The following is a 22500-nucleotide window of genomic DNA, read 5'->3' on the forward strand; positions in this document are numbered from 1 at the left end:
TTTCAGTATTTGCTTTTGTGATGCGGATGCATATTGGTAGGTTAATTCAACTTCACATCACCTTTACGCGTCCCACCATCAGAGTACAAGGATACAATAAGAGCAACAATGTTGTAACTTTGAAGTAATGATAACTGGAGCATCACTTGAACTGTAAAAAACGAAAAAACAGATTTTATAAAGAGGAATAACAAGATCTAAACACTGCTTTCTTTGGGATTTTACCTTCACCCACCTGGCCTGACCAAAGGAATAGGACTTGGGCATATTTGTTGGATGATCATATCAATCAGCTCTTGCATTTTTCTTTCTCATCTTATCGCAAGTTGTACTTTTTAGCTTGTTCCCCAACCCAAGGATCCCTGGGCAACAATCTGACTGCCTGCCTGCTCCTGCACACGATAGGGCCTCCCCTATGGAGAATGCAGCGTCAACTTTGACGAATCTAATCAATGTGAACTATGGTCACTGTTAAGCTTCCCATGCAGATGGTTCTTCACCACGCATAAGACAAAATAAAAACTGAACAGTTCATATTAGCTTTTATTATATAGATACTGATGAAAATACAAGGTTTCTCTTTTTAGTAAAAAATAAATATCTTCACTGCGCATTGTAGTACAAACGTGTTCCTTCAGGTTGCCTAAAAAATTTCAACACTTGTTTGGTGAGTTTACCTCTTCCTTTGTTTCAGATTACGATAATGTCTATAAGACAAAGGAAATTTAAAAAAACAACTTGTCTGAAAATTGGGGCAGAAAGGCTTCAGGGCCGATTCAGTTGCCATACATTTGGAGAAAAATATAGTAGAACCACAAATTCAGTTGGATGATAAGCAAGGATTTTAAAAAGGAGGTATATGAAATTTAGTGCTCATATCCACAAGTCATGCCGACTTCCTGGCTGCTTGCCTTCTAGACTGCCGATTTGCAACTAGCTCTATGTGAATGATAGCAAGGATGAAACTGAATAATCGGATTACTACCAGGCTTTAGGAAAAATAGCAGGTATCTGTACTGTTGCAAATTATATGATAAACCTTTGAGGGCCTCACCACAATCCATCAATAAGGCATCTTGTAATGAGGAAAGTTTTGATCTCCTACCAACACAGAACCCTAAAGCATGTGCAGCCTGCTCTGTTTACCTAGAAATTTAAACCAGTAACAAGGTACGAATAAAAGGATTTATATTGCTTTCTATTCTGGTTTTATTCTAGCTGCCAGCACAAAATGAACTTTCATTTATGAAAGAAGTAATAAATTTACCAGCAGTCATAGATAACTCACCACAAAAAATACCTATGTTCATAAAAATTTATCTACATATCAAAGACAAAATGTTTTTGGTGGATCGCACTAGTTTCCAGTAAAAGGTCACTTTTTGAATATAAAAAAATACAGGTTAATTTAATACATGTACCTTGTTCTCTTGGCCTTTTGCAATATGTACAAGTAGTTTTTCTCCACCACAGACAACTTATGTGGATGACCTCTTTTTTCCATCTGAGGAATTACTGTCTAAAAAACAATGAAGAGGCAAATTACAGAACTGAAAAAACTGAATTTTTCATGGGGTCATCTGACATTTCTAACACTTTTGTTGTAACCAAAAAGCTGATAGAACCCCCCAACTCTTGTGGTAAGATTAACACATGAGATAAAAATAAGTTTTTTTGAGTTGACTTATGAAGGTTTCAAACAAACCATAATTACGTAGTGTAACATCAAAAACACCAAAAAACCTCTCTTCGCCTTGTGTCCCACTTTTAACATACCCTTTAAGGATGGTGAATGCTACAAACCCATTGTTGGGTTAGTTGGTACAGTTTGCATCATCGAACACAAACAAACCTTGGTCCCATTTGATTCCGAAGCCATCAGGAAGAGGAAGTTCCAGTTTGCGAACCAATCTCACTGGGGAATGGAATTACAAGCTGAAGAATCTTATCAATGCATTTCTACTGCCCAGACAAGTTTTACTCTGCATAAGAACGGTATCGAGAAAATTATTTAAAAGTCTGAAAAGTTTATAAGATCTAGGCCATTTCTAAATATTCCATTTGGTATCCCTTTCAAAAACAAGTACAACTATGATAGACAAATTCAAATATCCCCAAGTCACAATAACAAAATAAAACTGTATCTCCTCATGAATAACACTATGATATTGACACATTTTTACTTGTATTATTAGGGTTAGATCTATTTGATCAGAGAAAAGTTACAAGGTTGATGTAATGATACCTGTTTTGACCTTACAACAGCAATAATTATATAGATTTAGAAAAGCCTAAAAGCAGAGCTCCCATGTTATTTTTTCTTGCAATAAGTTAACCTGGCTTGAACCTGCCATCCAATCGAAAACAAATATGTGGGTTTAACCACAGAGTTTTCACATGGAGGGGTGGACGGCTGTAGAGTTGATCAAAACCACATTTTCTCGCAGATGGTTACCATATATTCTTAGCCATGGTGCTCTGCATGCAATGAAGGTCGTCCTGTGGGCCGGACCAAAATCTACATTGTTTTTTGGCCCCCTTCCAAATTTTCTCTTTTAATCCTTTGACTCCCAAGTTGGCCATACTTAAGTATTTTACTCTGCCTAACACCAGATGGTTTACTTGTCAATGGGGACCCTTGGGAGTCAAGGGTTAATGACTCGTACAGAAAACATATCTAATTTTGACTGAGTCTTATAAAGACAAAAAAAATGCATAGGAACTTTTGCGTAGTAGAGAAGAATTAATCATATTATCCCCCCTTTAGTCAGCTGATGCCACCTATGCCAACCCAACAATGCAGCTCCCCAGTTTCTTTAGACAGATTAACTGCATTAACCCTGGTAAACTTGAACTACTCAAGAGATACATTGATGTGTAGATTTCAGTGCTGATCACACTGGAAACAGGACATACCTATCTTTTCCACACTGCCGCTAAGCATATCCACAACTGCACATTTGGCATGATCGTCAGTCTCCACATCCATATCTTCCACAAATATTGGCTCTCTTTCCTCCATCGTTAATCCCTCTTCATACAGATGTCTTGCTATAACATACCCTAATGTAGTCACTGTGCCAAGCTGAATCTCAAGTTGCTATAGTAAATAAAAACTGTCATGAGCAGCATTACAATTCAGAGCAACATTCAAAAAATTTATTCAAAGTTAATATTCAAGTAAAATTAAAAAGACAATATACATTTCCATAAATATCCCATACTATAGTGCTATGCCAGTTAAAACACTTTCAGGCACACAAAGTAGATCGATCAATAACTCACATTATTATATGACTAGCTCCGTGAGCGGGCAAGATGAACCAATCACACGCTATGATTGGCTACTCGAGCGGCAAGATGGAGCTATCTTGCCCACTCAGGATTGCTCGCTTGGTCCCCGCAAAATCAAAGATAATTTTTTGGTGTTTTAATTCATATTAAAATCCTTTATTAACCCAGCTTGTTCATTCAAGATGGCTGGATATTTGCCTGGTTCTCTTTTTGCTTGTTTATGGACCTCGTCCATAAACTAGATTACTTAGATACTTATATATGAATATGGGGGTGTAATGATAAAGAAAAGTGAAGAGTTTTAACCCATTGAATGAGACAGATTTTACTCTGTCTAACGTGAGACGATTTTACTCGTCAGTTGGGGCCATTCTGGGGCACCTCAGCAGTGAATTTGTCAAAAAACTATGTTCCCTCCATTAATAATAATAGTAACTATTTATAAATCCTCACACAAAAGTAATGTTGAAAATAACTAACCTGGCTATCAAGAGATTTGGAAAGTTCTCCAATCACATTGAAAAATGAGTCTCTGTTCATTTTACACACTACCACTGCAAACAATAGTCCAGCATACTGACGGCATCCTCTCTACTGGAGTATGTAAAATTCTTTAAAGGAAAAAAAATTGCTGTTGATAATGTGTCCTTTTGCCAGTCCAATAGGAGTTGGTGAGCTACTTTATATCAACAGTCACCACTGCATACATGAACCTCTTGCTTTTGTGAAGATTTAAGTGAGCAAGCAAGCTGTGAAGATAAGGGGAATGGAATACCAAGTCATGGCCCCATTCCCGTGGCAGGGCTTCCGGTGTCCCGGCTTCTTGCCCACTCTAAAGCCAACAAGATCGATGCCATTCATTCAAGCTAACTTTCTAACATTTGAAATCTTGCAAGAAATTCTTTGGTTAAAATATGATCACGAAAAAAATCTTTTAAAATTATTTGAGAACACTCCAAAGGTCCTGTGCAATTAGGTGAATAAGATCATTCTTTATTATTAATCTAAAACAAACCTTGATCCAGTCAAGTTGTCATAGAACAACTCTGCTAACTTCTTGGGTGCCACAGCAACAACTTGTAGCAGACAGCACAGTGCATCAGCATGGAGATCTGCACCTAAAGTAATAACAAAGGGAAAAAATGCTTCTTGGCTGTGTTTACATGGACCTTGACTATAGGGAGAAAGATACTGACAGCATACTGTAACTCCTATAGGCTTAAGTGCACATCTTGTAAGCTCCATGTATTTTCCCAAGTGCTTGAAGGCAAATCTAAATAAAACCACAAGAAGACACATGAATATTATTGTGCATGTGACTGTTTTCTCTAGGTTACTTGTTTTGAGGTTCTGTTTACCAAGTAAATATACCAACCTCTAAATTAAGTTAATCAACATCAATGAGGATTTTGCTTTAGAGCAGTTTTGAATAAATTATTGACTGTCAAGAGAAATTAGCAATTTTCATTGGTTTTACCTACTTCACTCAGTGATTGGTTTAAATTCTCATGCCATTTTTACAACCAATCAGAAGTGAAACCAAAACCAATCGTGGCTTGCGTGTGCATATTTCCCACACTTTGTGTCAGCTTTGTGTAATTACTTGGATCGAGTTTCGATTGCTTTGCAGGATTGTCTCGATCCTTTTTTGATTGGCCAAAGTAATTACTTTGGTTTTAAACGACATTCGATTGAAACTGGTTAAAATGATCTTATCGCAATAATTGCGATAACATTAATCCAGTAAGTCCTGGGAATGAGACTTCATAAAGCAAAGCCATTTCAGATGCTCCTTGAAAGGACAAATTGAAATTCTTCCAGTCGCTACCACATTACTCTTAAGTGTAATGAAAGAGTTGGATATAGTGTATATTGATTAGATGGATTTGCTGATAACCCTTTCTCGCAGTTTTGACAACTTAACTGCAAAGGGGCAACCCACGGCAACAGGCCAAGAGCATACATAAGATGCGTCTGGCAGCCGCTACACAGCCCATGTCTGATGTACATGTAGTAACACAGCGCCACTGCAAACTGTAATTAACTGTGATGAAAGAGCATCTCTAAGGTATGCTTAGGGTTAGGGTGGTGGTCCCTTAAGCCTCTTAAAAACATTTAAAATAAATCAAACTGGTAACCAAGTGGATATTTCTAACTTGTATAACTAAAAACTACTCGCTGTACCTTCAATGGTGAAGTGGGATAAAAGTTCTTGTATATACCGCTCACTGATGGAAGAATACACTTTTTCATTCTGTTTTCTTCGGTTACTCCTGCAGCATGTTTCCAAACATCTTTGCAAATACAACATTACCTAGATCAAGAATAAAATATCCACAAATGCACGGGCTTCTTATGATTATACATTGTACAAGCACAGTAGGCTGTACTATTGCATAAATTATAATCATATTTAGTGGTCATAATGATTACATTCATTTAATGGAGGGGGCATTGACACCTTAAACACCCTTGGAGGCCAGTCTAACTCCCAGGGTTTAATGGGTCAAACAGTTATTTTTCTTCTTGTGCTGAAATTTCCATTCCAGATAGAAAATTGATTTAAGAGAACCATTAAACACTGACCTGTGAATAAACAACTGGAGAAAAAGGAAGTGCTGCTGAACCAGCCGTGTAGCATGATTTGCTCCTCAGTCTCTCTTCTTCCTGAAGTTGACAGTGATGAATTCAATGAACCAAAAACTTAATGTCATAATACTCCACACAACAACGACAAACTAACCTTTTGAGCTACAAATGATATCATTTCAGGAAATGCAGGAAGAAGGTCACTTATGTTATCACTGGGTGTTGAAATTTGATGGTAGCTTGTGTTTCTCTCAATCCCTTTTTAGCTTCTTCCTTTACATCCTCTTTTCTAAAAAATTAAGAAGCAGGATTTTATCTTGGTCAGACAGAAGTGAATGGCTGCTACAGCTGTAAGAAAACTGATAGAGCTCACAAATATGCCATAATTAGAGTAGGATACTATCAATAATTCTTGTCATTTCTGTCAAGGATGTTGAATGTTGAAACAGTTGCATTACTTACACATCAGCGACAGCTAGTAAACACACATACGTGACAAAATATGAGTCCTTCGGAAAGACGGCATTGGCAAACTGGACAGCAACAAGCCTTGCTTGGTGTGTAGCCTGCAGATACAAAGTTGCTGATTTTATTGATCTGACCACTACCAAATAGTAATTACTGTCAATAGCACTTTCAACATTGTAATCAGTTCTCAATTTAACTTACAGTACCTGTACATAACAGTTACCAGTATGTGGCTAGTGTTTCTCTGCCAAGATCTTAGGCGCTCTGATTGGCTAAGAGCATCTAAGCGCTAGGGCATATTCTCCCGTAATGACCATTGGCCGATTATGGATTAATGAGGTTAAACGAAGTTTAACGTTTAACCCAGTAAACAACTAGGAGCTACTGCAGATCCAATTGGTCAGTGGTTGTAGTATACTGGCGCATGCGTGGGATACCTCGTGCTTTGGGCTGTATCGCTTATTTATCAGTGTGGCGGGAAGTAGGAGCATTGTGTGTGGAGCATTTAGCGGTTTTTGTTCCCTCCCTCCCCACCCTCTGCTTTCCACTGTGTAATCAGTGTGACGGGTGCCCATTCTTCTCGGGGGCGTGGGGGCTCATGGCTGGGTTGTCAGGTTTCGCCAGCCATCGGTGCAGTCTCCATCTTGGAGCTGGCTGCCAACAGTGGATAGCTCCAGGATGTTTCGGGCACCCAACCTCCAAAGAGCGACGATGTTGTTTATGCAAATTAGCTTTTTCTTCTTTAGGACTGTTCTCTGATCCATGTAATAAGCAACTTAATAACCTCGACCATTCGGTCATTATGTACAGCAAACCTCAAACCTCGGTTAAGATGTGTTGACCTCGGAATACAGCAAGGCCTCAGTCTGAGATTTTGCTGTAACAGGCAAGTTTTAAATATCAGGGAGGTCTGGAATCTAACGTGAAACTTTGTAGCAACGAAATAATCTTTAAGAAGCGTTTAAGGAACAAACTGCTAAAGGGATTTTTTAGGAAGTGATTGATATCGTGATAAGTAGTTATGTAATTTGATAGTGAGATTGGTTATTTTAATCTTGTAAATAATTTAAATAATTATGTAAATTATTATTTTATAATTATTATTGTTCCTGAAAAGCCCCTTTGGGGAGGTTCAATAAAGTATGTATGTATGTAATATGTTGCCATGGTAACAAAACTGGTATGCTCATATGTGGAGCACATCTACTAGAATCTTACTGGAAAGAATCAAGCATTACTGATACAAATTGGCTGAGATATCCTTTTCATCGCATTTGATCAAAATTGGGTTGAGTTTATGATGTCATCAGTTGACTATTTGCATATTATTATATAAACATGAAAATCTCTGGAATAAAAAGAGATATTTCAAAATAGAAACAGCCTTCTTCTTCTTGCACAGACTGCATGTTTTTCTTAAAATGGCTTAGATAGGAAAACATGAATTTCATCATAGTAGCACTTTAAAGAAAATAAAAAACACAAGTTGAAATTCTGAAGATGAGGTCTTTTCAGGTTATGATAATTAATAATTAAATAATTATTATCATCAACAATGGTTTTAAAATTTACACTGTATTGTATTATCAAAATTCAACAACATATAATTACTTAACCTGCTGAACATAGTTCAGTATCAATGCCTCTATTAATGCTAGTGTGGTACTGTCTGCATTCTTGTAGGATGGAGCCATCATGGATAAGGCTTCTTGGACTGCTAAACGAGTGTCAGACTGCTCCTAGAACAAATGGTAAACGGCTCAGCGTGCACTATTAAGTTATGGTGCATGCGGGAGGTTGCTAAGCACAAGAGATGCATAAGAGTCGCTCGAGGCGATAGCCGATAGCGACTCTACAATGTAGCTTCTTGAGTGCTTCAATCCTCCTTTTCCACTGCTGAATAATTTCTGAATAATTTGAGCTCTGTAGAAGTTCACCTCTATTCTACGAGGAGGAAAATATGTCTTGAAAAATTAGGACTGATGCGCTAGTGACAGCATTATTAGGGTTAGGGTTAGGGTAACCAATCTCGGAAAGTAAGATTGCATGTCAGGTGTCGTCAGTGAGCCTGCACCCATGGGCAAATGGTAAATGACCACTGGCCAATCAGATCGTGCGTTTTATCCAAGTTATGTTATAAATAAATGTAAATTGACCACTGTACAGAGATTCTAAAAGCTGACGTTTCGAGCGTAAAGCTCTTCGTCAGAGCGAATCCGAAGGTCAAGGATTCGCTCTGACAAAGGGAATGGAAGGGAATGGAGAAATTAAGATCTTTGCTAATTCCTGTGTTTTGCATGAGAATGTGACGAAGAGATAAATGCGACTTTTTCTTTCTGCTACAGTATCCATGAAAATGCTGTAATGGGCACATCACATTTCTCTCTACATGTATTGCTTCTTATCTTCAGAGAGAAAAATGAAAACACTAATCAACTTTCTTCAACTTCTTATTATTTTCACATTTCAAATGCTCACCTCACAAAGTGCCTGAAAGAGTCTCTGAACAAGCGCAATATCTTTACAAAACAAATGCGGAATTCGTCTATTAACCAAACCAAACAAAAATAATCACAAACTGGATTAAAACAAAATATTTTTTTGCTAGAAAACAATTCTAGTACATGTACAATGGGCACATACTGCAGGGATGGCCTGAACATGGACAAGCATACATTTCTGAGGGGGAGAGAGAGAGAGGGGAGGGTATGGGAAGAACTCTTCCTTGCTTCAAATGATATCCTAAGAGTGACAATGGGGACCTTAAGATCTAGGACGGCAAGCTCAGCGAGAACACCACCAACAATAGACACTAATGAACAAACAATGGCTCTGCACATGCACTTTAAAGTTTTGTACATTTCTTTCCTTTCTCTGCCAATCTGCAACGTGAAATGACTAAATCTCAAGTTTTAAGGAGACGAGAGCACACAGGGGCAAATCTTTGAGTTTCCTTCGTAATGACGTTTTCGTCACCATCTTAAATCATTAAGGTTCCTACTTATAGATTTTACTCTGTCTAACACCACACAATTAATTTTGATTCATCATCAATGGGGGACTCCAGAGCTGAAAGGACTAATTGTAATGGTCTTTACACCTTTTCCCCAGTCTCACCTTCAGAATATGGAACAAAACGTTTCATAAATTAAAAGCATACTTTCAATTGGTATACTTACTTTGCCAGTTTTCCAATTGCTGTATATGCTAACCGCCTTAGTTTAATGTCCTGGAAATCAGGCAGATATAATTATCATTGTAAATGGTGTGAACCAGGAGTCATATCATAATTAAGTGAAGTACTATGTATGATCGTGCGGGTGAGTGTAGTCCTGAGAAGGACTGTTTGAGATGATATTGGATGATGTTTCGACAACCTGAGCGAAAGTCATCTTCAGAGTGAAGTGATTTGTGCAACATCAGTAGATACAATTATTAGAACTCTGGTCATAGACGTCAGTTGTCAACTAATGGACTAATTAATGTCAGTGGTCAACTAATAACATCTAGACCAGAGTTCTTATTGTATCTACTAACTTACACAAATCACTTGACTTTGAAGATGACTTCCACTCAGGTTGTCGAAAAGTCAGTCAATATGTCATCTCAAACAGTCTTTCTCAGGATTACACTCACCTGGACAATCATACTTTACTTAATTATGATTATCATTATTGTATGAAGGAACCACAGGTTCTGAGATTCATTGGGAACCTATGAAAATAGAACGATGAGGACTTCATCTACATTAAATACTAGGTTGTAATCAGTTCATTTAAGTCTCATGCATACAGTGTATTTAGCTCAGAACAAGTGCTCTACAAATTTATTGGAGAGACTGTAAATCAATACAAATCAATATAAATCACTTGCCTCAAGTGATTTTAAAACAATGACTTGATGTATTCCAGTTGTAGCACCTCTATCTGCACTGTGTTAGGGTTATTACATGTACAGCACATTGCAGACCAAAATGCACAATGCTTCAGGTTGTTGTTTTATGGAGGAAAACTACCATAAGCTTTCTACGTATCCATGTATCCTATAGAGTTTTACATTGGTGTAAAGAATAATTATTGCTGAGAACTTTACCAAAAAGCTATATGGTTCAAAAGACAAATCAAGTGGTAATTCAAACACTTGTTGCATTTGGTTTTCTGTTATTGGGTTTGGGCTGTTCCAGTATGCAGCAAACAAAAACCTGCTCTCAAAGCTTTTGAATTCCATCGATCTGGATTCCTTTCTTGGTGATGGTTACTGGGATGTAACTGCAAACTCCACATTGGCATCACCCATTGCAACACAAGTACAGTGTTACAAGAGGACTTTGCCATCATGCCAAGGGTGTTATGACTGAGCCTAATGATCTCAAACAAGAAGTGTCACACATTTCATCCATCCTACAGTACCGTGGAGGTGCAGGGATGGCGCAGTGGTGAGAGCACAGGCAGACCACTCTATGTGTTTGTGGTTTAAGATATGTTTATATGAAACGAAGAGAATCTATGAGGGTTATGAATAAAGCTCTGAAAATTGCACATCTAAATCACATCTCGGTCTGAATATCCCACTAAAGTTAAATGAAACCTTAATCGACTCATGTATGGTGTTTTTGCGCCTTCTTGGGCAGTCTAAAGCGTCTTATAGCTAAATTACTTTTGGTCAGTGACGGTTTAGACAAGAAAGGGAGACAAGGCTTGCAACTTAGTGGCCGTCAGCCGTGACCTCCTCTACTTCAAACTGGAATTAACGCACAAATACTGAAAATCTCACCTGAATGGCGACGGATCTTGATAGAAGAGTTTTGTCTCTATCTCTTCGCCAATTTCAGCTTCATCCCTCCAACAGCTTTATTCATAACGCTCATAGATTCTCTTCATTTCACATAAACATATCTTAAACCACGAACACACAGAGTGCTCTGCCTGTGGTGAGAGCGCTTGCCACCCACCAATGTGGCCCGGGTTTGATTCCCAGGCTCAGCATCATATGTGGGTTGAGTTTGTTGGTTCTCTACTCTGCACCAAGATGTTTTTCTCTGGGTTCTCCGGTTTTCCCCTCTCCTCAAAAACCAACATTTGACTTGATTTGCATTACGGTAATTGTTAATTTCAGTTGACAGTGTCCCCAATTAGTGCTATAGAACAACTAGACACTTAAATAAAGTTCCTTTCCTTTCCTTTCCTTTTCAACCCTGGGCACTTGGCTAAATGAAAGACAGAAATGATTGCAAGCTTGATCTGTCTAAACACAATATGACACAGGTCACCCAATCAAATGGGCCAATGTAAAATTATTGGCCATCATAATCACCTTTCACATAAGATCTGCTACATGTAGATTTACAATGACCTGCAATGAACTGTGATCAGGGCTATCATTGCCCTCCACTTTGTGGAATGCCAACAGCTACAGTAAAGTACACATGCACTGTAGTTTGTGGTCAGTGATGTAATGGAGTCTAGAAAAATATCTTCTATTATATACACTTTCTACAGTATTTTCAGCAAACCTGTTTATCTTCACCAATCAACTTTGTCATTCCACTGAGAAGCACAGGTCCCATCATGGTGATAACTTTGACTGAACTCCACAGGCACACATGGTGAACAAACTGGACAGCATACAATCTTAACTTGCTGTTGGGTTCATTACCAAACAGACTGTCAAAAATTATCTGTGCAAAAATAACATCATTCAATCATTTCCCAAGTGATACTAAAACTAACTATTATTGTTGTGCTTCAATACAATACTTTATTTTCTTCTCAATGCACTTGTAAGCAGGTGGAATTCTGTGTATCCTGCGATCTGATTGGCTCTGGAGCGCCTGGAATTTTTCTATCTTGCCTGCCAACCTGGGCGGAATCCTAGCCCTGGTTGCATGAGCTTGTGTGAGTAGCCGGCATTAGGACCAAAATTAGATTTTTTGAAGCCTTTTAAATGTTTTTAAAAGTAAACAGTGTTGCTTTACAAATAATTAATAAATATTCATTTGTGAACAGGATCAACTGATCATTGTGTTTTTGCAAAATATTTCTCTCTTGATAATAAGCATTGCAGGCCAGCCTGGAGCAATGGCTCCAGCCAGCACATCTTCTTAGGAAAAAATAAACAGGTTATTCACCACTCTTGTTTGGTCCATATAGGAAAAAAACTGCGCCCTCAGTCTCAAGTACGGCCCTCAGCTTGCAGCCTTGGGCTGTACTCAAGACCTCGGGCACAGTTTTTCCCTATACGGTCCTCCCGGCCAGTGAATAACATAATATTTATTAAAATCTACACGCTAAACATATTTTGTAGGAGTTTGGTAGAAGAGACATCGTACACTCAGAAAGGTTTCTGAGATTAACATAAAATCTGAAATTTAAGTTTATCAGCACTGCACATCACTGGTTGAGTTGGTTGAGAATTAGACTAACACTAAGGTATAAAATAACTGAGGAGAAACTGCTGCCTTTGTAGCTCACCTGCAACTAAAAAGACTTTTTAATTCTTGTCAGATAAGAACTTCATAAACTTCCTAATGTTCTCAAACTCAGTCAGACATTAAAGAACCCAAGTACAGCAAGGCCCAGTTGGCACAGTTTCCAGAGTTGTTGCCTGTCCTATTATGTTCACCACCAAGTGGGCGGTATGCCCGAGCCACGCCCAGATTGGTCACTTTTGGATTTTCATTTAAAATTTCCAAAGAGCACACCTCCCCTTTTTATATGAGAGTCCCCCCTAGGGGGCAGTATGACAATGATGCTATAAAAAGGATTATGGTGTAGAAGGTCCAGCTAGCAAAAACACCCATAAATCAGGGAGAAAATGCCACCTGCTGAACATGTATATGTAGATCATCAGAAGATAATTTCACATTCCTCACAAAAATTCAGAACAGGTCTGTGAAGTATCTCATCACATGATAAAACATCCAGTACTTGGGTACTTCCTGTATTTGCTTCCCAATGTACTCAACATCTTCCCAAGGGAAGAAGAGAAACCCAGGGAACAAGTTTCCCCTGAACTACATATCTGAGCTCTGCATGAGCAGGGATACAGCTGTACTTCCAGAATACCTGAAGACAAGCTGGAAACTGATCAGCAGCCCTCCTGGACCTCAGAAGGTAAGGAAATAGCCTTTGTTTCAATCGTATACTTGCTGGGGATCTCTGTTGTCCAGCTGGGACTTTTACTCCCTGAAATATAATATGTCCCATAAGCAACATACTAGTCAACTTCCACAGAACACTGACTTGCATGTGACCATCTGCTCTGGTGTCCAAATGTGAATAAATCTAAGTTTGGACCGAGAGTAACCTGGGATGAATAATAAAATATTTAATTATAAATTATTATGGAGTATTTGCAGGAGTTGCTTGTGTGGTCAAGTGGATAAGATAGTGGGCGGCAGATCCAGAGATAAAGAGTGTGATAGTCTGTGAGAAGTTTTGCATAGTGAAGGGGTATTCAAGGAGAGAGCTATCTGGAAGATAAAGGGGGTAAATCTGTGAAGGAAGGGTGGGGTAGGATAGAGGCAATGGGGAAGATCAGGGAGGGGTAGGAGAAGTAGAATGGAGGAAAGGAATGTCTTGTTCTTTTTTGAGACCCCGCAAAAAACCAAGCTCTTGTTTTTTAACTTATTATTACTACATCCCCAAAAAAAGGAAAATCCCTTTAAATTTTAGACAGTTGATAAAATAAACCAACTATTTATAACATTTGATGGACTGGTTCAAAAATCTTGAACTGGTTTTCAAAAAATCAAACCAGGGGATAAAACTGAACTACATGTACAACATGCACACTATAAAATTAATATGAATCAAGAATAAAAAATTAAACTTTGCATTGAAGCAAAAAGAAAAGATTCAGGGCTCCTGAGAATACCTGCTGTGTTGAGCGTGGTATCAGCACAGTTCCTTGGAAGATTCCAAAGATCTTGTCGACAACCTTAGGGTTCTCAAAGTCTGTAGACCTGAGAAAATTCAACAGTAAGCATTGCTTTTCATGAGTGGTCAAGATCAAAAAAAGAGAGGGTAGGGGCATAGTGGTTAGCATGCCAAGACTTCACAACACACACTCTCTCTCCTCCCAGGTATATAAATGGGTATTGGTGACATACTGCTGGGGGTAACTCTATGATGGACTAGCATCCCATGCTGGAATGAGCACAGTGTAGCAATACTCTTAATTGCTTCAATATTCTACAGAAAAACTGCAATACCATTAGTTCTAGCTATATGAGCACCAGCGGCCGGCACATGTGCAACCAAAAAGACTCGCACACTAGTAGTCAGGTCCAAAACAGGTTCGTGACCTTGATACACCTGGAGTTAAAATCATTACCTTTTATTTATTTTCCATTTGAGATTCCATAACAGCTTGCACTTCCGAAAGTACATGTATGGTTTTGATTCCAAACTTTTAACCCAACGTGAATTTATTTCTAACTTGCAATTGGATGTTTGATTTTTCAATAAATTTTGATGCTGCATGATAAGCATGATCAAGTATCTTAACAGAATGATCACCTGGCTATTCTCTTGAGTTCATGATCTCCAGCATCAATTACTCTATAAAATTACAAACGATTTTAATCAATCATACAACATTAATTAATGTACATGTACATGTAAAATAAAGCTCAGCTCAGAGATAATACATGGGTCACTTATGACTTAAAGTGTTAATGACAGATGGAACTGTAGCCTGTGATGGTTATGACAGCGAAGTCTGTCACTTGTGTCACAGCAGCCAGCCACGAGTCTCACCTTGCCTGAAAAATACTGACTATCAGTGCCATGCATAAAAATAGATAGGCAGAACTATACCCATGTCTTGTATCTCCAGTGGCAACTAAGAAATGGCATATGACCTCACTTGGTTGAAATAAATCAGAGGCCAGAAACTTAAGAGCTCCAAGCTTCACCTACAGTATGTAAAAAAAATGTAATCACTCCCAATGACAACTGATATTAAGGACTTAAGATAATAATACTACAGTGATGTCAACAAAAACGTCACCTCAAAATCTAACTCTGCACTATCACAAGTCTTTCATGATTATTCTGTCTCGTTAACGTCGCACAATGTGGGCAAAGTACCCTAAAAATTCATTGGTGCAAGTGGTTTCAGAGTAAAAATAGAGAATGAAAGATTCACATTTATAACATAACTTAGATAAAACGCGCATTCTGATTGGCCAATTGATCATTTCTATTTGCCCATCGGTGCACGCTCGCTGACGACAGCTGACGTGCGATCTAACTTAAGAAGAAAATGCCGTCACGAGCGCATCAGTCCTAATTTTCCAAGACATATTTTCCTCCTCTTAGAATTGGGGTGAACCTCTACAGAGCTCAAAATAGAAAGATATAGCCCTAAAGATTAATCAGCAGCGGAAAAGGAGAATTGAAGGTCTTAAAGCGACGAAAGAGCGTTTCGTGTTTGTACTGCTTTTGATTTCCAAAACACAATCTAAACTCTGCTTAAATATTCAAGCCGAATCGCGGAATTGAAATGGATTTTATGAGACCAGGGAAGATGCTACAGGAAGGTAAATGGTGTTTTGGAATGTCGATTTTCTTCTTGAGATTTATTTCATCGGCCATTTGAGTTGAAATAGTGTAACGTCGTTTTTTTTTGGATTGGAAAAGTCGTGCTGTTTGCGATAGCTTGATCGCTTTCAACAGAAGCGAAGCATGTGCAAAGACAGCGTGTTTGTGTTGACGCTCGCAATAATTGATTCCAATAAAAGTTTTGACTGGGAAAACTGTTTGTTCATCATTTTGTCTTGTTAATTCAAAGTTGTCTTAAAAAAGCAAAGTTGTGTTGACATCGTCTGTTGACCAAACTCGATTTATGCAAATACAAGCGAAACACGCAGGAGTCGTGTTCACGATTATGTTATAAAAGAAATGGTAAGCGTGCAGCGTGCAACTATCGAGTTATGGACGCACTTGGGAGGTTTGCTAAGCACTCAAGAAGCTAGAGTCACACTCGGCTATCGCCTCGTGCGACTCTTACGCTTCTCTTGTGCTTAGCAACCTCCCACGTGCGTCCATAACTCGATAGTTGCACGCTGCACGCTTACCATTTCTTAATTGTACGCTCACGTTGTTGTCGAAACTCAAAATTTAATTTGGAGATTTTACATCATTGTTATGCAGAGTACCCAAAATATGCTCCAAATGTGCTGCACATGCAGAATGATTATTCCTCTATTAACCAATGATATAGCCGTCGTCAATTCTTAAAATCCCTAATAACCCTGGTAGTGATGTGCTGATGATAACAAATCATACTATAATTTGCAAAAGTGATGTTCTTTACCTGTATTTCTACCATGATTAGAAATAGTTCTAATATTCCAGAAAAAATTGTACTGTTTATTCACACACATGCCTGTTCTAGTTTGTTTGGCTCTAAAGTCGAATCACCTCTGATACGCTTAAGAGCAGCCTCACTCATCCCTGGTGGAGCTTGCAAGTCAGTAGCTTGAGTGTCTGACATTTGTTCAGTGGTAGGTGTCTCTGAGATAGAAGTGGGGGGTTGTATTGGCAAAGTGCTGAAAATAATTTGCAAAGGATAAGTTTCTGGATCATCCACACAGCTAACTTGCATTACAGTGTACATGTATTTTGTGCACTTTACTTAGTTATTGATTTTTGCTATGTATGTATTATTTATTGTGTGTCATTGTATCAAAGCAAGTACTTTACTTTAGCCTCTTTTCTCACTGTAACATAATAATTATGTTATTAACTACATGTATTAAAATGGTAGTTGCTCAAATAATATATATTATGGAAGACAAAGCAGTTTTTGCTAAACCAGAAATGTACTACTAGGCACTTGTGTTTTATCACTTTCAATAGCACTGAGATCAAAATGTTAAAAAATCTAGAACAAACCTGTATGGCATCAGCAGAACATCAAGAAGGAAATCCAGCAGTAATTCAGCGAGACCTATATTCTCTCTGATCTGAAACATCTTTTGTCTCTCCTCTGCAGAATCTGGAATCTTTATTTGACCTAATACTGGTAAAACCAGTTGAAGAAGACTGAGAAGAACTCTTATGTCAGGGAAACATGATAAGCAATAACCGACTACTCCATATCTACATGTAACAATAAAAAACACCCTGGTTTTTTTTGTTTCTGTTTTTTCTACAGTGGAGGTCAAGGGGGGAGGGGATTCCTAAGTTAAACTTCACAATCAAGCTCAGTCAAATCCATTGACAGTGACAATAATGCTATAAGAATGTAATCTATTAGTAATTTATTCTCCACAAAATAAACAAATTTACAAACAAGAAGTGAATAATATTTAAGTATAAGGAGCAAAGGGCAAAAATAGTAAAAGCCTAACCCTAACCCTAACCCTAACCCTAACAGTTGGAAAAATATAATTTATTCTTAATTAAATGGTTACAGATAAACAAATAAACATAAAATAAGCAAATAATATACAACTGTAGTCCAAACACATATACATGTACATATATATGAAAGCAATATATTTAAGTTAATGTTGCAGTTCCCGCGGGTATTTATGGTTAAGACACAACAATAACAAAATACAAGAGACAATGTTGGCGTAAAAGGGCGGGGGGGGTCACCGCTCCACGATTGGTGTGACAGACGACTTCCGTAGCCTGACTAAAAGCCTGAACTTATCTCCCCGACGCACGAGGCAAACCGCACCGGATCGGACAAGTTGTAGGCCGGTAAAAGCCAAATAAGCCTAACTCTCCACGGCACTACGAGCTAAACCTCCGGCCAGCATCGTGCTATAATGGAAAGAGTGTAGACGGTAAAAATAGCTCAAGGCTCCTTATCTCCCAAGCACTACAAGCCGACTCCGCCGGCACGTGCTGGATCAAACAAGAACAAAGGCAGATAGAGAGCATAAAATGGCATAGCATGAAAAACACCAAAGCTTGGAGAAGTCGCTGCGAGATTTAACCGCCACTGATATGTGCGAAGCATGTATCCCCCCAAGCGCAAACTAAACAGTAACTAACTATGGTAACGAAACGACAGCCATACGCGGCGCAGCTGACAGTAAAACGTTGCGAGGCGTACGAATGTAAAGCTGGTAGCAATCCAATGACCAGCGACCTAAGACCTTAACTAATCCGACAAGCCCGCTGCAGCTGCTGTAGATGTGGCGCCGATGCGAAAACTGTGCCCTTTAAGCCACTTGTGGGGGAGGCCGACATGTAGAGCTGCATCCCTCTGAAGGTTAACAACGGCGGACCTAGTAAGCAAACGACCTGAGTGGAAATAGAAAAGTGGCCCACGCGGGCAGGCACCAAAAAATAATTATGCATAGCAGTAACTGCGCAAATTGGTGAAGGGGAACACGCAATAACAAGCGTGTGGCCCTAACGATAAGTGTCTGTCTTAGAAGCTTTAAGGAGAACGGACATTTGCTGCGGGCAAGCCTGACTAGGATGAAATGATACACAGTCGGCAGACAGATTAAACAAGGGCCAAAACTGGGAGATCCCATTATAGGTAAATTCGCTACAACGGAGGAAGGCAAAGGAGGTTAAGGTGAAGGCAGCCCATATCATAGTGAAGTCCCATTCCTCTAACCAGGTACAAAGAATTGGTTGGATTGCTGCTAACACAATGGGTGTGATGGGTTGGTGAAGGATACGAGACTTGCCCTGGCAACCAAGAATGCCCCATAGCACCTTTTGCAAGAAAAGTTTTCCCTGAACAGGATCGCTGTGGCCACAGGAAATGTGTAAATTAAGAACCACAGAGAGATACAATTTTATAGTAGTATGCTTAACCATTCTAGCAAGGTACAAGGCAAAATAACTAAGCGTTCCCTCAGAAGCTGGGAGTATGTCCCCGTTGATTGACATAAGTAGATTCATGAGGCAAAATTGGAGGAAGCGTTTTTTTCCAGAGCTGTATGTACGGTTCGTGGTCCACACTAGTCCCCACCTCGCGGTTTGCACTTGCATCCCTTAGATGGTCATGAGCGAAGGCGGGATGGTGCAAGGGGTTTTTGTCGGCCTTGGGAGCCGCTGACCGGAAACGGGCGTCCTGTCAGCAATTTCGTTAGAAACCCCAGGGACCTGACGTGCTCCAATAAAGAAATTATGTTTCATGGATATTAGAATAAGGAACCTAAGAAGGTCCATGATGCGCGGAGCCTTTGAATGGCCCGAATTGATAAATGCCACAACGGATTTGTTATCGCACCAAAATTGAATACGTTTCCCTGAGAAATGAGGGAACCAGATTGCGCATGCCACCATTATGGGGAAAAGTTCCTGCCATTTGATGCTTATACCCCGAGCCCTGTTTAGCTGGATGTGAGGGGGCCATCTACCCTGGAACCATTGCCCATTGAAATAGCCCCCAAAACCAACAGAGCCAGAGGCGACGGTAACAGTTCTAGATCCAGAGAAGGGGTAATGGTGGTGTCTAAAAAGAAAGAGCGCCCATTCCACCCTGCGAGGAAGGCGTTCCACATTGAGAGATCTTTGACAAATTCTTTGTTCAACCATATGTGGTGAAAACGGCTGGGTACTCCCCGAGTCAAGTTAATCATGCATTGTAAAAACGCTCTCCCAGGTACTACCGCCTTACAAGCGAACTGTAAGGTACCGATAAGGGATTGAAGCTCCAAAAGGGAGGTAGAGGTCTACATAATACTGTTTTTGCCAGTAGCAAATGGGAAAATGGGAATAAGTTGAAAGGCTGATTTGAGATCAGTCTTTGCCATAAATGAACCCGGGCCCAGGGACTTGAGAATATGGATTGCATTCTCTACCCGGACATATTGGAGGGCATTAATGTGGTCGTTAATACTATCCCCGTCAGGGTATGATAAATGTGTGTTTCTTGGGGACCACGCCTAAAGGATGACACTGTAGATTGGGGAGGGGAGAGGAGATACAGGGTCCTGCCACGCACCCCAGACTAATTTCCTTGTAAAGATTCGATGTCACAATGTTGGGGTGCTGATTAGCAGAAATCAGATTGCAGGATACCCTGGGTTTGTTAGGACCAGTGTAGCCGACATGTGTACCATATCAAAGACAATTAATTAAAGTATTAACAAAATTGCGATCAGGGTGCCCCGAAAGTTCCCTCTCTAAAACATCTACGTTAATGGGGGTAGTTACGTCAGGTGAACCCTGCTTGGCAAGGAGCTGAACTTTATTTATCTCTTGCTGCATTCGCCAGAACTGGTAGAGGTATGGTGGCGTGGAGTGGTCCTTGAGATGCTGTTAGGGCAGTTAATGATGGAGTGGGCAGCGGACCGGCACCGGCGGCAGATGTGTGGGAACGGGCAAGTACTTGAAGTGTACCCAGAGGTCCGGTGAAATCGGCAGCAGACAGGTCCATTTTGGGGCTGCTGTCTTTGCAGGTCTGCGCCAGGACAGTCGACCTGGCTATGGTAGGGGCAGGAGCAAACAAGACAGTGCGGCTTAGCAAGGCCAGAGAAGGTAACGGTCCACAGTTCAAGGTCAACTTGAGCCCAGCATATAGTTAAGTCGTAAGCGGCTCTACGGTGTTCATCGTATGAAAGGAAGGCCAACCCCTTGAATTTGGTAGCCGCCCTGCTTATGATCTGCTGGTACTTAAGCAACTCAAGGGATCTTCAAGGATATGATGGAACGATAACCAGCATGTAGGCGGTATAAGCATCCAACCACTTATGAAAATTGTCAATAATAGGCTTGCGTTTGCGAACCATTGACAGTGGTGAGGCAGAACCTGGGGTTGAGTCATCTAGGCGGAGCTGGATTTCGGGAACCTGGGGCCAACTTAAGGAAGCGGGGAGCAACAGAGTAAAGTCTATGTACTCACCACACAGAATTTTGTCCTCCAAATTTCTGTCCTGAGGGCAATGGAGGCCCAGAGGAATACCTGCTCCTTATCTGTGAGGTGCTGGAGTTGCTGTGTTGGGCATAGCAGTGCCCAGAAAGGGCTCAACAGGCAGGTACGAGCAGCTGTTGAGCGCTTGCTCCACGGACAAACGAATGGTGTCCTGTATGGCGGCCATTTGGGCTTCGGGGAATGCACCTGGTTTCTGGATGGGCGTCGCTCTTTGTGGGGCTGACAACCCGAACTGAGAGAGATCTACATCATCCTCATCCAGGCCATCCACAGAACCAACGGACGAGGAATTGTCGCTCACGTCGTTGACTGTGTCAGCCCGCGCAGTAACAGGGTCACAATCAGAACGGGAAGGTTTTTTCGACGTGGATTTCTTCACCTGACTGGGCGGTGGCTGCTTGGTTGGGCGAGGTTGTTCGACGGCTGCTTTCAAGCTGGGAAATTAGTTTGGCTTTGCTGCCAGTTATCGGCAGATTGAGGGCCTGAAGACGAAGGCGAAGAACTTCCGTCGACAGGGAAGTTAGATTTTCCAGACGACGATGGCGAGGTCGAGTAGCTTTCGAACTGCCAGGCGGACAAGCCATAATAAAATTTGTAAACAGTAAAGGCACTCCTTACAGTTAACTATAGAGCTCACAGAGTGATACTTTGGACTTAACTAGACCTTTCATACTGAGACTAATGTCTAGGACTAAACCAATGGTGACTAACATACCATCTAATAGAAACAACTACTGTAGCACTCAATGCAACATGAATGGGGATAGTTGTTGCTTTCCGCCAATCCAGATAAAGGATATAACTGTAAGCAGACAGTATTAAAGAAAAGGATATAGGAACTCAGTTTGAATTGTTAGATATAGGAATCCATTCATGTCTTGTTTGCGTTGCGTAATGTTTACAAAATAACGTGACATGTGGAGGATAGCTCTAACAATCATGCTCCATTAACTACGTTTTACAACGCTGTTGTAAAGCTTTATGTATATATATATAGAGAGAGAGGATATTACACGGTGGCGAGAAGATATGAATTTTATGTTCGAGTGGCAAGAACAATATCTCACGAGCAAGCGAAGCGAACGAGTGAGATATTGTTCTTGCCACGAGAACATAAAATTCATATCTTCGAGCCAACGTGTAATGTTCTTTTTATTATATGTGACCCTTCACGCGAAAAGGGGGCTTATGAAAATTTCACGCTGATGCCGATTTCACGGCAGACAACCGTGAAATTATATCAAGCAAGCTGAAATTCCGTGAAATTCCTTTAAAACAGAGTGAACTCGG

General features: G+C 40.0%; 1 protein-coding gene across 3 annotated transcripts in view; it reads right to left on the minus strand.

The window, feature by feature from the left end:
* Positions 1 to 22500, minus strand: part of LOC137974311 (proteasome adapter and scaffold protein ECM29-like) — a 59888-nt gene that overhangs the window by 32463 nt on the left and 4925 nt on the right. For 2 of the 3 annotated variants that reach the window (XM_068821194.1, XM_068821196.1), the window contains exons 6-15: positions 17253 to 17402; positions 16744 to 16906; positions 15171 to 15268; positions 14871 to 14912; positions 14227 to 14314; positions 13416 to 13535; positions 11864 to 12028; positions 9531 to 9580; positions 8830 to 8896; positions 7968 to 8090 (exon numbers count right to left, since the gene is read on the minus strand). In XM_068821194.1, coding sequence (XP_068677295.1) covers positions 7968 to 8090; positions 8830 to 8896; positions 9531 to 9580; positions 11864 to 12028; positions 13416 to 13535; positions 14227 to 14314; positions 14871 to 14912; positions 15171 to 15268; positions 16744 to 16906; positions 17253 to 17402 — 1066 coding nt within the window. The remainder of the gene's footprint in view (positions 1 to 7967; positions 8091 to 8829; positions 8897 to 9530; positions 9581 to 11863; positions 12029 to 13415; positions 13536 to 14226; positions 14315 to 14870; positions 14913 to 15170; positions 15269 to 16743; positions 16907 to 17252; positions 17403 to 22500) is intronic. The other variant, XM_068821195.1, reaches the window with a different exon arrangement.

The sequence above is a fragment of the Montipora foliosa genome, chromosome 10 (assembly GCF_036669935.1).
Source record: "Montipora foliosa isolate CH-2021 chromosome 10, ASM3666993v2, whole genome shotgun sequence".
Lineage (NCBI taxonomy): Eukaryota > Metazoa > Cnidaria > Anthozoa > Scleractinia > Acroporidae > Montipora > Montipora foliosa.